This window comes from Heloderma suspectum, chromosome 4, assembly GCF_057233095.1.
Source record: "Heloderma suspectum isolate Gila_16-S chromosome 4, 16-S_ref, whole genome shotgun sequence".
NCBI lineage: Eukaryota > Metazoa > Chordata > Lepidosauria > Squamata > Helodermatidae > Heloderma > Heloderma suspectum.
Window position 1 is genome coordinate 87,018,171 of NC_139461.1, and position 13,286 is coordinate 87,031,456.

General features: G+C 42.3%; 1 protein-coding gene across 4 annotated transcripts in view; it reads right to left on the reverse strand.

The window, feature by feature from the left end:
* PTPN2 (protein tyrosine phosphatase non-receptor type 2) overlaps positions 1–9,294 on the reverse strand; it is a 32,332-nt gene extending 23,038 nt beyond the window's left edge. For all 4 annotated transcript variants that reach the window (XR_014790158.1, XR_014790159.1, XM_084849892.1 and 1 more), the window contains exons 1-2: positions 9,086–9,294; positions 2,750–2,840 (exon numbers count right to left, since the gene is read on the reverse strand). Coding sequence is in view for 2 of the 4 variants with exons in the window: in XM_084849892.1 (XP_084706018.1) it covers positions 2,750–2,840; positions 9,086–9,160 (166 nt within the window). In the remaining 2 variants the exon portion in view is untranslated. The remainder of the gene's footprint in view (positions 1–2,749; positions 2,841–9,085) is intronic.
* Positions 9,295–13,286: the final 3,992 nt, after the last annotated feature.

Genomic DNA, 13,286 nt, shown 5'->3' on the forward strand with positions numbered 1-13,286 from the left:
TTATTTTTCCATGGAAAATGTTCTGTTTAAGTTAATCAGTAACAACCAATGAATGCCAATTGCAAATACAATATTAGGCAAACTGGCAGTTTCAAATGTTAGTTACTGTTTTTCAGGGGATTATCCCTAGCTAGTATTGAGAATATATGGATTTGACCAGCCTCATGCAATATGGACAACCTTGAACCAAATTCGCACGGGTCATGGTAGATGTGCAGATGCCCTTTGTAAATGGGGCAAAACATCATCATCAAACTGTGATTGTGGGGCTGAAAAACAAACTAACATATAGTGACAGAGTGTCAAAACTGAGCCTACAATGGAGACTTTGCTGATTTCCTGGCTGTGACAACTGAAGTAAAAAACTGTATCTGTAACCTAGACATATGTTTGTAATATTCCTGTCTATATTTTATATTTTACATTTCATATTTATTATGCTCTGTTTTTATTGTAATGCAATGTAAATGTGCCATACAATTGATAAATAAATAAGTCAGTCAGTCAGTCAGTCAGTCAGTCACTGAAATACATCCATGTCTCAGTATGCAATGGAACTAATACAAAGTAACAGTTAAACTGAAGATGCCCCAAAAACCTAAGCGGAAGAGAGCTGAACTTCGTTGAAATAGATGAGTTGTTGTCAGCATATCATGCACAGTTCTTTGGATTGCTAAAATTAATTAGTGCAGTCTTTCCCAACCTAGTGCCCTCCAGATGTGTTGGACTACACCTCCCAGCATGCCCAGCCAACCATGCTGACCATGGGATTCTGGAAGTTGAAGTCCAATACAACTGGAGGGTACCAGGTTGGGAAAAGCTAAATTAGCATGTCAACAGTTTTCAGCACCTTGTTTTCTTTCTTTCTTATGTTTAGACTGTAAGGGAAGTACATGCTTTGTCTTTACATTTTTACAAGTATTCCAATAAAATGTTTGACATAACGTAACATTTAAATAACATTAAGTGTCTTTTAATTTTCCTCCTCAAATATTTCAGGTCAAATACTTGTGATACATTGGGGCAAAAAATTAACATGGGGTACTTTTTAGAATTGTCATTTCATTTATATTTAGTAAACATATGGAGGGAACAATCCTATGGCCACTAGTCAGTGGCTAGACGGCCATAGGATATCTGGTTTTCCAGAAAATGACCTGAGAGCCCGCGCTCCGAGGTTGGTTCCTGGAGAACCGATCTTCCCCCACTTCCGCGCAGCCTCGCAGGCAGTGCGGAAAAGCCCCATGCTCCGCGTTCGCAAGAAGAGCGCAGAGTAGCCAAAATGGGGCGTTCCGGTGTGGGGAGGGCAGAAATGCCTGTACGACACATCCTACGTGTCACACATCCCATGTGTCGTACAGCAGCCTCCTACCCTGCTCTGCCCTCCCACGGTTAGACAGCTGCAGTCGACTGTCTAGCCGAAAATGCAGGTCAGAAGTGCAGAGGGAACGATTCCCTCCATGCTTCTCCTGCCCTGCATTGGATAGGCGGTCGCCTCCGAGTCCAGACGCCGCCACCTATCTGCATAGGATTGCGTCCTAAATTAGATTACTCCAGGGCATCTGAAAATTTTCTGGTACAAACGGAAAATTTTCCAGTGCAGAATTTTCTGGAAACCCACATCACTGTGCATAAGCCAATTATCTTGGAAGAGTCCTTACAGACTTCAGCAGAATTTTAGAAAGTGTTCTCCAGTGTGTTTTTATAGTTCCAGTTTGCCAGAAACACTCAGAGATAGATGACTGAATTTATCCTACTTCCAGTAAAAGAATTCCTGGATGTTACTGTGACCTGGAATCCTTACTCCTCCCCAGCAGTTCAGTAATACAGCAAAAGCTAGTGTACTGGTAATATTATTTGTTTAACATATAGGCCACTCTTTTAATCCTTTTTAAATTGACAGCCATGTTGCTCAATTCCATTCAAAAGAATTGAGATTTTATGGGATTCATACTCCTAACCACATCCACAAAATGTAACATTTATAGAATGTCTGAATCAAATGCTCAAAGTACCACAGAACCTGCTAGTTTACAAGTAGCGGAAATCTTGAAACACAGTTCCCATTTTGACTGTCTGAACATGCATAAGATATTTGCAACTACTTAGCTTGCTCCCTCTAAATATGACAGTCTATAACCAGATGAGTAATAGCAAATGGCACAAAAAATCCCCGATCCCCAGATAAAAGATGTTTGACCAGAAGTTCTCTTCATTCTGAAAGATACCAGAAGTGTCCTTCTCTTATTTGAAGAGCATTCCAAAGCTACATTCAAACAAACTTTACTATCTTAACAGCATAAAATTAACTCTGCCAATATTATGAAAAAAAGTACAGGCAGACACAACACAGGAAATAACAGATGCTTACTGCAAAGTCAGCCTTTTTAACATATTTGGAAATGTGGATAAAAATGTTTACCCAGGGTTCCAGACATACTCTGAAGATAAATTATGCAGCAACCTTGCTGAAGCTAATAAGGTATGAGTCTGGTCAGCATCTGGATAGAAGACTGCCTATGCACACTACCTTGAGTTCTACAGAAGGCAGGCAAGATCTGCATAAATTTACATAAGAAAGCAACATAATTTCTACACCAGTGCACTTTCGTCTCAATGACTGCAGTGAAAACTGAGAAGCATATGCAACTGTGTGCAGGATTAGCCTTAAATATGAATGAAAACCCAATAAAAGTGTTAGAATTAATAGCGTCATTCACTAGATTAAAATAAATAAGAGCTTACTTACATGGACTAACATCTCTGTATCTGTTACGATTTCGGTTTTCTGCATACCTTGCAACTTTATGTGGATAATCATTGGATTGGTGCCGAATATCCTTGAAGAAACAAAGATAACTTAAGTTCTGTTTACTTATTAGCTGTCAAGACAAAAGGTATTAAGTAAATAAATCAAGTTTTTAGACTCATGCTATAGATTTGTGTCACTGGGCTTGCTTCAATCCTTTGTAAATTGAAAACTCAGTTGCAACCACTAGATCATTAATGTGAATACAGTACCATGCATACAATATTTTTGCAGTTATTAAAAACTATTAGTCCTAGATCACCGAATCCCCAGATTGTGTCTTAGTAGCTATCCTCTGTCAAGTTGAAATACTACTTTAAAATATTGGATAGACCAAGGATGTTTCTATCTTTGTAAATGAAACAGAATTCTGAGAAGGACCAACTTGGGAGCTGCAGTAAAAACATTCTGAGCAGAGATGTGCAATGAGTTGAAGGTATCTGTTACTACAAACTATTAAGTGGGTAACAAAATGGAACAAAACTGGAAAAAAATCCTAGCCACACATACACACTGAAGGGGTCTAAACTGTCTATTGACACCCAAGAAACAGGTGCCACATCAGAAAGCTCACTAACAACATCCATCTACTATTGTTGTTCAGTCGTTCAGTCGTGTCCGACTCTTCGTGACCCCATGGACCATAGCACACCAAGCCTTCCTGTCCTGCGCTCTCTCCTGGAGCGTGCTCAAGTCCATATTCATTGCATAAGTGATGCTATCTAGCCATCTCATCCTCTGCCATCCCCTTCTCCTTTTGCCTTCAGTCTTTCCCAGCATCAGGGTCTTTTCCAGAGAGTTTTCTCTTCGCATTAGGTGGCCAAAATATTTGAGCTTCAGTTTCATTATCTGTCCTTCCAATGAGCACTCAGGGTTGATTTCCTTTAGGATGGACTGATTTGACCTCCTTGCAGTCCAGGGGACTCGTAAGAGTCTAAATTCAAACACCACAAATTATTAGAAGAGATACTGAAATTAAAGAATCATAATGCCATTATCTAAATCTATGGTGCATATACATTTAGAGTTATGTGCAATTCCGGTAACCCCATCACAAAAGGGAGAGGGAGATAACGTATAGAAGGCCACAGCTAAATTTGTTGTGTATGTTGTAGCATCTGACTTTAGAAAAGACTACGAGGTAGTACCTTTCTAGTTTAGGAAAAAAGATTATTCAATCCTCTCTCTGCAGGTAAAGGTCAGAAATAGGCCTTGGCTCATGCACTTCATCTCCATTGCTCCACTTATAGCACATTGGTTCATAAGTTATTTGAACTCAGGATCCCATTAACTAGGCCCTGGACCAATTAGAGAACATGGATAAAATATCCAAGTTAAAGATTGAGTATTCAAATAACTGTGGTATCTCCTGGTCAGACGTTATCTCATATGCATGGTGGATGGAGCAGAGGAAGATGCATACAAGCCCAAGACCCATTAATGATTTCACAAATGTGAGGGTTAACAACTAAACTGGCCCTAAGGGAAGATATCACAAAAGTCTGTAAAGTTATGAACTTTGTGGGCAAGAATGAATAAAGAAATTATTTTCTCTTTCCACACACTAGAATTCAAACTCATCCAATGAAACCGATTAGCAGTATGCCTAGGAAAAAGGGAAATAGTGCACTAAGCACATTATATGCAACTCTTTGCTTCTAGTATAGATGGCAAACCCCCCTAAACTTGACAGGATCTCTACAAGTTTATCATGACAGCTTGAAATTAAACTTCCATGTTCAGAGGCAGCATATCACCAAGAACCAGATGCAAGAAATGTCATCCTTATCTGATTTTCCTCAGGGCATCTTGCAGGCCTCTGGTGGAGACAGTACTGAACAAGGTGGACATTTGTTCTGATCCTCCAAGGGAATCCTTATGGTGCATTATGAAACATTAATTAATGTCTTAATTAGTTTCTATATCTATGGAATTTTTTTAAGTTACTAGAAAAGCTAAAGAATAGGCCTAAGTCAGCACTCTTCGTTCTGGATAAAGAGGTATCCTTCTCCATACAGCATCTTCCACTGCCAAAGAAGCTGTTTTACACCTCACATTGAAGTACTCTGCAAGTAACATGAAACTAAAACTAAGTATGGTCCTTCTGCTTGCACAAGCAGCAGCACGTGAACTACTTTAGCACTGTACTAAGTCTCTCCTAGTACTTATGCACCTGCAAAAAAGCACCAGCATCTACTTCCTTTCTGCTCCCAGTACTTTGTATTTCATGCCAAGATTTTGAAGAAAATTATTTCTTAGAGTCTGTCAGATTTCACAAGGTCCCAAACTTCAAACGCCACGCTTACAGCCCAATAAATGATTTTCACCACCAGCTATACCAGCACATTATTAAACTAGTACAAAAGAGATTGTTTTTAAAGAATGGTATTAGTGGTTTGTTATAAATTGCTTCTAGACCCTGATTGAGCAAGTTTAAGTGGTGGGGAGGTTATGTTAAACATTACACAGCATTATTAGCACTGCAATGAAAGCGGTTTTTTGGGGGGGTGCACACAAAATATTTAGTACTGGGGTTCTAGAATGGGAACACACTTTCAGGACTTCTATTTACATACCTTCCACTGACAATTTGTATCTCCATATGCTAAACTTCTTAACAGAATATAATTCAGTAAGCTAATTAGTACAGCTTGAGATCCCTCAATATTTTAAGAAAGCAAATTAAAAAGCATTGCTCCCTATTCCAAGATAAAAACTTAGCTAGTTTCAAACAAGATACCAAGTTACTTGAGAAGATCATACACTTAAGAGGGTATACAACCGACAAGATCATGTGCCAGCGTTCCATTATGGCAGGGGTGCGCAACTGGTGGCCCTCTAGATGTTTTTGGACCACAACTCCTATCAGCCCTAGCCAGCATACCCAATGGTGAGGGATGATGGGAGTTGCAGTCCAACATCTGAAGGGCCACAAGTTGCACATCCCTGCACTATGGCATCATAGCCACATTACTATGCTTACATAGCTATGGTATTTCATATATTTGAAATAGTTCTGGCAGCCATTTTAGAAGCATTGCTGAAGGACTCAGCCAGTTAGTAGGCAAGAGGTACTGATCTGAAGCAAAGGGGGGGGGGAAATATCAAGACGTCTTAATTACCAGCATTGAAATTTACAGCTGAATCAAAACTCTATTTTAAGTTGCAGTTTGTTATCAGTTGATGGCTTAGCACCTGGAGATCATATAAACCCCAAGGGAGGTAGCTGGAGGAGGCAGAATCAATTAACTAATAAATGAAATTTGCCATGTTACTTGTGAAACTATACAATGAAAAGGGTTGTGATTCCTGGTATCAGTATTTGGCTCATGATCTTACATACTTAGGCCAGGTGTTCAGAAAGGTTTGTGTTAACAATACCACCTATTGGTTAACCCATCAAATAACTGGCATAACATCCAGACACTTCTTTTTTTTTTTTTAAAGATGGAAGCTCTTGCTTCCATCTTCAATTAACCGCAGTTCATTATTACATCCAAAGCTGAACTGTAGTTAACCAGAACTATGGTTTATGGAAACAAGCCAACTTCATAAACAACTTTTTGAATTTGGCTTGTTTGCCTAAACCATAGTTAAGTCTGGATTTGGATGCAATACTAAAGCGCAGCTAGTTAAAAATTGAAGAGAAAGCTCTCTTCTTCATGGTCACTCCAGGGGGAGGGGGGAGGCAGAGCTGATGAGCCTGAGGCTCTTTAAGATAAAACCACGAAGCCATAGTTTCGTGTTGTGTCTGAAAAAGGCCATTAAGTAAACACTGCAAAATCTGAGCCTCATTTGTGAACACACTACACAGCAGGAAACAGCTTGATAACCCACACTGAACCCAGAGAGATTGGAGACTGGCTTGGCCAGATCCCTTACAAATAGCTGGCCCAATGAAAAATATCTGCGCAAAGTAGGTGTACTGCCCATGGCTCTATGCAGTTCTCAAGGGGGCAGAAATGGATGTGGTATAGAAAGAACACAGGAATGGAAGTGTTAGTCACATCCTATCCTGGTACAGAGTTGTTTTAAAGTGGCAGCTAAGTGTATAAGCTGTGAGCCACAAGTCCCTGATTCCAAATCTCATCTCAACCATAAGGTATTATGTAGCCTTAGGAAATCCATTATCTCTCAGGCTCAGCCCCATTATATAATACATGGTTATTGTAAAGATTACTAAGAAAATCATTCTGAACACTCAATATATTAGGTATTTCTCTTTCCAAAAACAGAAACTACCATCAAAAACAGAATTACATTCCGTCCTTGTATCAGTGCAACAGTACATTCTTGTAGTCTAACTTCAACAACCATACTTTCTCCTTGCAACCCAGAACTTTTCCATTACAGCCAACTATTTATGAAACATAGATAATGTAAATAAATTAAGTTATTTTAGGCTGTCTTTACCCTTTAAGGGTAAAATTAAATGCTAGTTCTGGAAGTGACCATTATAAATGGGTGTTAGTGTCATTGATCTGTCTCATCCTCTGTTTTCATCCATCACTTGTATTGCAGGAAGAAGACAAGAGCTAAAGCTACAGGTAGAGGCATACATTTGTCCAAATGCTGAAGAACATAAACATCTGTTACTTACAGCCCGCCCCCCCCAAAGTGAGAGCTGCTAGCAGCACATTCACAAAGGTCAACAAAAAATGTTTACATCAATGGCTCACAATTCAGTCATTTGAAATAGCTATGGGAAATGCTTAGAGCTACTCAAAGTGCTGAACAACTCTCCCTAACTTACAGCTGAAGAAAGAAAATACTACATTTTTAAAAAACATAAAGAGTTTGGGCTTTTAAAGTCACCGTTTATTTAGATAACACAGTCTGAAAATAGACTTCACAATATATTCATGTTGTATATTAACCATGTGTATTCATATGCTTTTCATTAAGGCCCCCTCCCCCCCCAGATTTTATACAAGGAGTCAGAGGGTAAGACTGCACTGACATGCATAAGCCTATAGCTAACAAGATTCAAACTCAATTCTAAAATTGTCTTCTGATGTGAAAGCTTGACTAGTTCAGATGAGACTTCCCCAGTGCACACTCATGTTTGGAATGGAAAAATAAAAACGATCAGCTCTAAACAACTAAGGGCCATTCTACACATGATTAATTTATTTGAAGTATTTTTATGCCAGTACTTCAACAAAAAGGCTCCCAGAGTGGCTGACATAATCAATTAAACAAGACAGTCCCTGCCCACAGGCTTACAATCTAAAAAGACACAAGGTAAAGAAGGGGGAGGAAAATGAAATCTGGTAGCAGGCCTAGTGGAATGCCCCTGCCCTTCCTGCTGGAATGGCTGCTGGTGGTAACAGTTGAGGAAGGAGGAGCCTTCATGTTATGCAGAAACAAACCTGAGTTTGCCACCAAGACCACATAAAACAGGGAGCTGCAACCAGTTACAACTTCATAATGGGTGGACCTGTGTAATACACATGCTTGGATCATATTCACCCAGACCTAGAATGTAATGTTTGGCATGCTCCTCAATCAACTAATGCTTCAAACGGGAATTCTGAAGCATGGTATTTATTTTGTTTTCGGCACCTCCGTGCTACTAATTCTGTGCTTAAACTGTATCCAGGGAGTATTAAGTCCGCACTGCTACTGATAGCATAACACTGTCACTGCAAGTAGGCATACACCTAGTATTACAGCAACAACGACGAGAACGTGAATCCCCCTTTATGTGGTAACAGCAGCTCTATTTCCAATGGGTTAGGGGAAAATTTTACTCCACGGGAATATTCCGCTCAGCCAAGCACGAGCTGAACGGGGGCTTGTGATGGCCAATATAAAGAGTCCACCAAGCCAGCCTAACAACCACGTGGGAAGCAAATACAGAAGTCAGCCAGAGGAACCTAGAGAGGCTGCGGCGATACGAGGCTTGAGAAATTCCACCCCTCGAACTTGGCCCTTCTTTCTCCGTGCCCATGCCGAGCCACTTAAGCCGACCACCCACCCGCTGCTGTCGGGAGTACGAGCATCATGACCGTACCCGAACGCGTCCTCCCCTCTTCCCCGCGCCCGGAGCCTCACTCGCTTTCCTTCCAACCCTCTAAGTAGTTCTCCCTTCTCGCTCATCGCCGCCCCCTCCCTCGACTCGGAACATGCGCATTTCTTCCCCCAAGTCCCAATGCGCGTACCTGAAAGCGCTCGCCGTGGCCCAACGACTTCCTCTTCCCTCACCCCGGAGGCAACGGCCGGGTCCCACAAATTCTCCCTTCCCTCCGGCAGCGGAGCCTCGCCCTCACTTACCAGGTAGCGGGGCTGCCAATCGTTAGCAGCGTCGATTTCCTGGAACTCCTGCTCTATCGTGGCAGTGACGGACATAATGGCGGCGGCAGCCGGAGGAGGAGGAAGAAGAAGGGCCGTTGGAAGCCGACAAGTTCATCACCTACCTCGCGCTACTGACAAGGCGCGGCAACAACCCGCCCATCCTACCCAATCGCGCTACCTTTGACTATGTTCCCTACCACGCACGCACGCACACGCAGCGTCAGCGGCTCTCCGGCGTTCTCGGCCGGCGCAGGCGCGATCATCTGTCGCTACCGCCTACCAAGAACGGATGAAGCCCCGCCTATTTTCTGGGCTAAGGGAAAGAGCACCTGGGATGACGTCACTGGTCACTTTGGGCGGGAAGTTAACGGAAAGAGTGCCCTGTGTGCGCAATAGAGGCAGCGGGAGTGTTCTCGTTTTGGGCTTGCGCTTTTGTGGATTAGGAAAAGCGGGCACTTTTCTCCTCAGGAGATGCACATTCACATAATACATAAAAGCCACCCAACTAGAGGTTACCATTCTATATAGCATAGTCTGCCAGTTGTGACTACATTGGACATTGGCTATAAGAAATGCAATCCACAAAAAGGTTACCAAAAAACACACTGAATTGGTCCCATTTAGAGATAATGGGACAAACTTCCCATTGCTATGGAAGCTACGTAATTGCCTTAATACTGACATAGTATTGCAGCAATGTCAACATATATCATGTATAAATAAAGCTTGTTTACAGCGCAATTGTATATGTGTCTAGTAAAAAATAATTCTGTGCAAGATGGCAGTTGTACAGTGCAATCCTATACATGTCTATTCAGAAGTAAGTCCAATTAAATTCAATGGTACTTACTCCTGGATAAATCAGTATAGCAGTTCTATGCATGTCTGCTCAGAAGTCCAATTATTTTTAATAGGGCTTAATCCCAGGTAAGGGGCCACCGTGGCTTAAGGGGCCGTGGTGGCTTACTGGTTAAGACACTGAACTGCAGACTGGAAGGTCGGCAGGTCAGCAGTTCGAGACCCGAGTGCTGCGTGATGGAGTGAGCTCCTGTCTTCAGTCCCAGCTTCTGCCAACCTAGCAGTTCGAAAGCAAGAAATTGCAAAATGAAGCAGGACAAAAGCTAATAGAGTTTTGCCAAGAGAACACGCTGATCATAGCAAACACTCTTTTCCAACAGCACAAGAGACGACTCTACACATGGACATCACCAGATGGTCAATATCGAAATCAGATTGATTATGTCCTTTGCAGCCAAAGATGGAGAAGCTCCATACAGTCAGTAAAAACAAGACCTGGAGCTGACTGTGGCTCAGATCATGAGCTGCTTCTTGCAAAATTTCGGCTTAAATTGAAGAACGTCGGTAAAACCACTAAACCGTTCAGGTATGACCTAAATCATATCCCTGATGAATATACAGTGGAGGTGAGGAATAGATTTCAGGGATTAGACCTGATAGACAGAGTGCCTGAGGAACTATGGACGGAGGTCCGTAACATTGTTCAGGAGGCAGCAACGAAATCCGTCCCAAAGAAAAAGAAATGCAAGAAAGCCAAGTGGCTGTCTGATGAGGCTTTACAAGTAGCTCACGAAAGAAGGGAAGCGAAAAGCAAAGGAGAAAGGGGAAGATATACCCAACTGAATGCAGAGTTCCAGAGAATAGCAAGGAGAGACAAGAAGGCCTTCTTAAATGAACAATGCAAAGAAATCGAGGAAAACAACAGAATGGGAAAGACTAGAGATCTCTTCAAGAAAATTGGAGATCTCAAGGGAACGTTTTGTGCAAAGACGGGCATGATAAAGGACAAAGAAGGCAGGGACCTAACAGAAGCAGATGAGATTAAGAAGAGGTGGAAAGAATACACAGAAGAACTATACAGGAAAGATCTGAATGTCCCTGATAGCCATGATAGTGCGGTCACTGAACTTGAGCCAGACATCCTAGAGAGTGAAGTCAAGTGGGCCTTAGGAAGCATTAGTAACAACAAAGCTAGCGGAGATGACAGTATTCCAGCCGAGCTATTTAAAATCCTAAAAGATGATGCTGTTAAAGTGCTGCATTCAATATGCCAACAAATCTGGAACACTCAACAGTGGCCACAAGACTGGAAAAGGCCAGTTTACATTCCAATTCCAAAGAAGGGCAACGCCAAAGAGTGTTCAAACTACCGCACAATTGCGCTCATTTCACATGCCAGCAAGGTTATGCTCAAAATCCTACAAGCTAGGCTTCAGCAGTATGCGAACCGAGAACTACCGGAAGTACAAGCTGGGTTTCGAAGAGGCAGAGGAACTAGAGATCAAATCGCCAACATTCACTGCATCATGGAGAAAGCAAGAGAATTCCAGAAAAACGTCTATTTCTGCTTCATTGACTACGCTAAAGCCTTTGATTGTGTGGATCACAACAAACTGTGGCAAATTCTTAAAGTGATGGGAGTACCAGACCACCTTACCTGTCTCCTGAGAAACCTGTACGAGGGTCAAGAAGCAACAGTAAGAACCAGAGATGGAACAACCGATTGGTTCAAAATTGGGAAAGGAGTACGACAAGGCTGCATATTGTCACCCTGCTTATTTAACTTATATGCAGAGTACATCATGAGAAATGCCGGGTTGGATGAATCAGAGGTCGGAATTAAGATTGCCGGGAGAATTATCAACAACCTCCGATATGCAGACGATACCACCCTAATGGCAGAAAGCGAAGAGGATCTCAAGAGCCTCTTGTTGAGGGTGAAAGAGGAGAGTGCAAAAGCTGGTTTGAAACTCAACATTAAAAAAACTAAGATTATGTCATCTGGCCCTATCACTTCCTGGCATATAGAAGGGGAAGAAATGGAAGCAGTGACAGATTTTACTTTCTTGGGCTCCAAGATCACCGCAGACGGTGACTGTAGCCATGAAATTAAAAAACGCTTGCTCCTTGGGAGGAAAGCTATGGCCAACCTAGACAGCATAGTAAGAAGCAGAGACATCACCTTGCCGACAAAGGTCCGTCTAATCAAAGCTATGGTTTTCCCAGTAGTAATGTATGGCTGTGAGAGCTGGACTATAAGGAAGGCTGAGCGCCGAAGAATTGATGCTTTCGAACTGTGGTGCTGGAGAAGACTCTTACGAGTGCCCTGGACTGCAAGGAGGTCAAATCAGTCCATCCTAAAGGAAATCAACCCTGAGTGCTCATTGGAAGGACAGATACTGAAGCTGAAGCTCCAATATTTTGGCCACCTAATGCGAAGAGAAAACTCCCTGGAAAAGACCCTGATGCTGGGAAAGACTGAAGGCAAAAGGAGAAGGGGACGGCAGAGGATGAGATGGCTAGATAGCATCACGGATGCAATGAATATGAACTTGAGCACGCTCCGGGAGAGAGCGCAGGACAGGAAGGCCTGGCGTGCTATGGTCCATGGGGTCACGAAGAGTCGGACACGACTGAACGACTGAACAACAACAAAATAGGTACCGCCTCGGCGGGAAAGGTAACAGCGTTCCGTGCACCTCGGTGTTCAGTCATGCCGGCCACATGACCACGGAAGCGTCTTCAGACAGCACTAGCTCTTCAGCTTAGAAACGGGGATGAGCACCGCACCCTAGAGTCGGACATGACTAGTTGGGGACACCTTTTTTAATCCCAGGTAAGTGCATATAGGATTGCAACCATACAGTGCACTCCTACACGAGTCTAGGAGCGATTTGATTTCCATGAGGCTTACTCCAAGGCAAGCAGGTATAGGACTGCAGCCTTAAAGTGAAACATTATGCATGTTTATTCAGAAATAGGCCCATTGAGTTCAATGAGACTCCCAGGTAGTGGGGTACAGTATTGCATCCCAAGTATTTTATGTATGGGATTTGACAAGACAAGTGAGGCAAGTTCTAAGGCTAGGGAAATGAAGTACAATTCCACCCAAGTTAAGCACTTGTGTCCCATTGATTCCAGTGTCATTACTTTAAGCATGTTGTATTGGATTTAGTTTCAGAGGAATGGTGGGCAGTCAGGTATGAATTTACCCAGATATATGCATTTAATGCAGTGTTTAATAGCACAAGTACACTAATTTGCTAGAGCCGTTGGCAATGTTCATGATTGTAGAGTGAGTTCTCATAGCTGTATTCACAGAGAAGGCCACACTTTTTGCTACTAACAAAAGCTAAAACAATGTACAGTAGTTGCTCTCCAT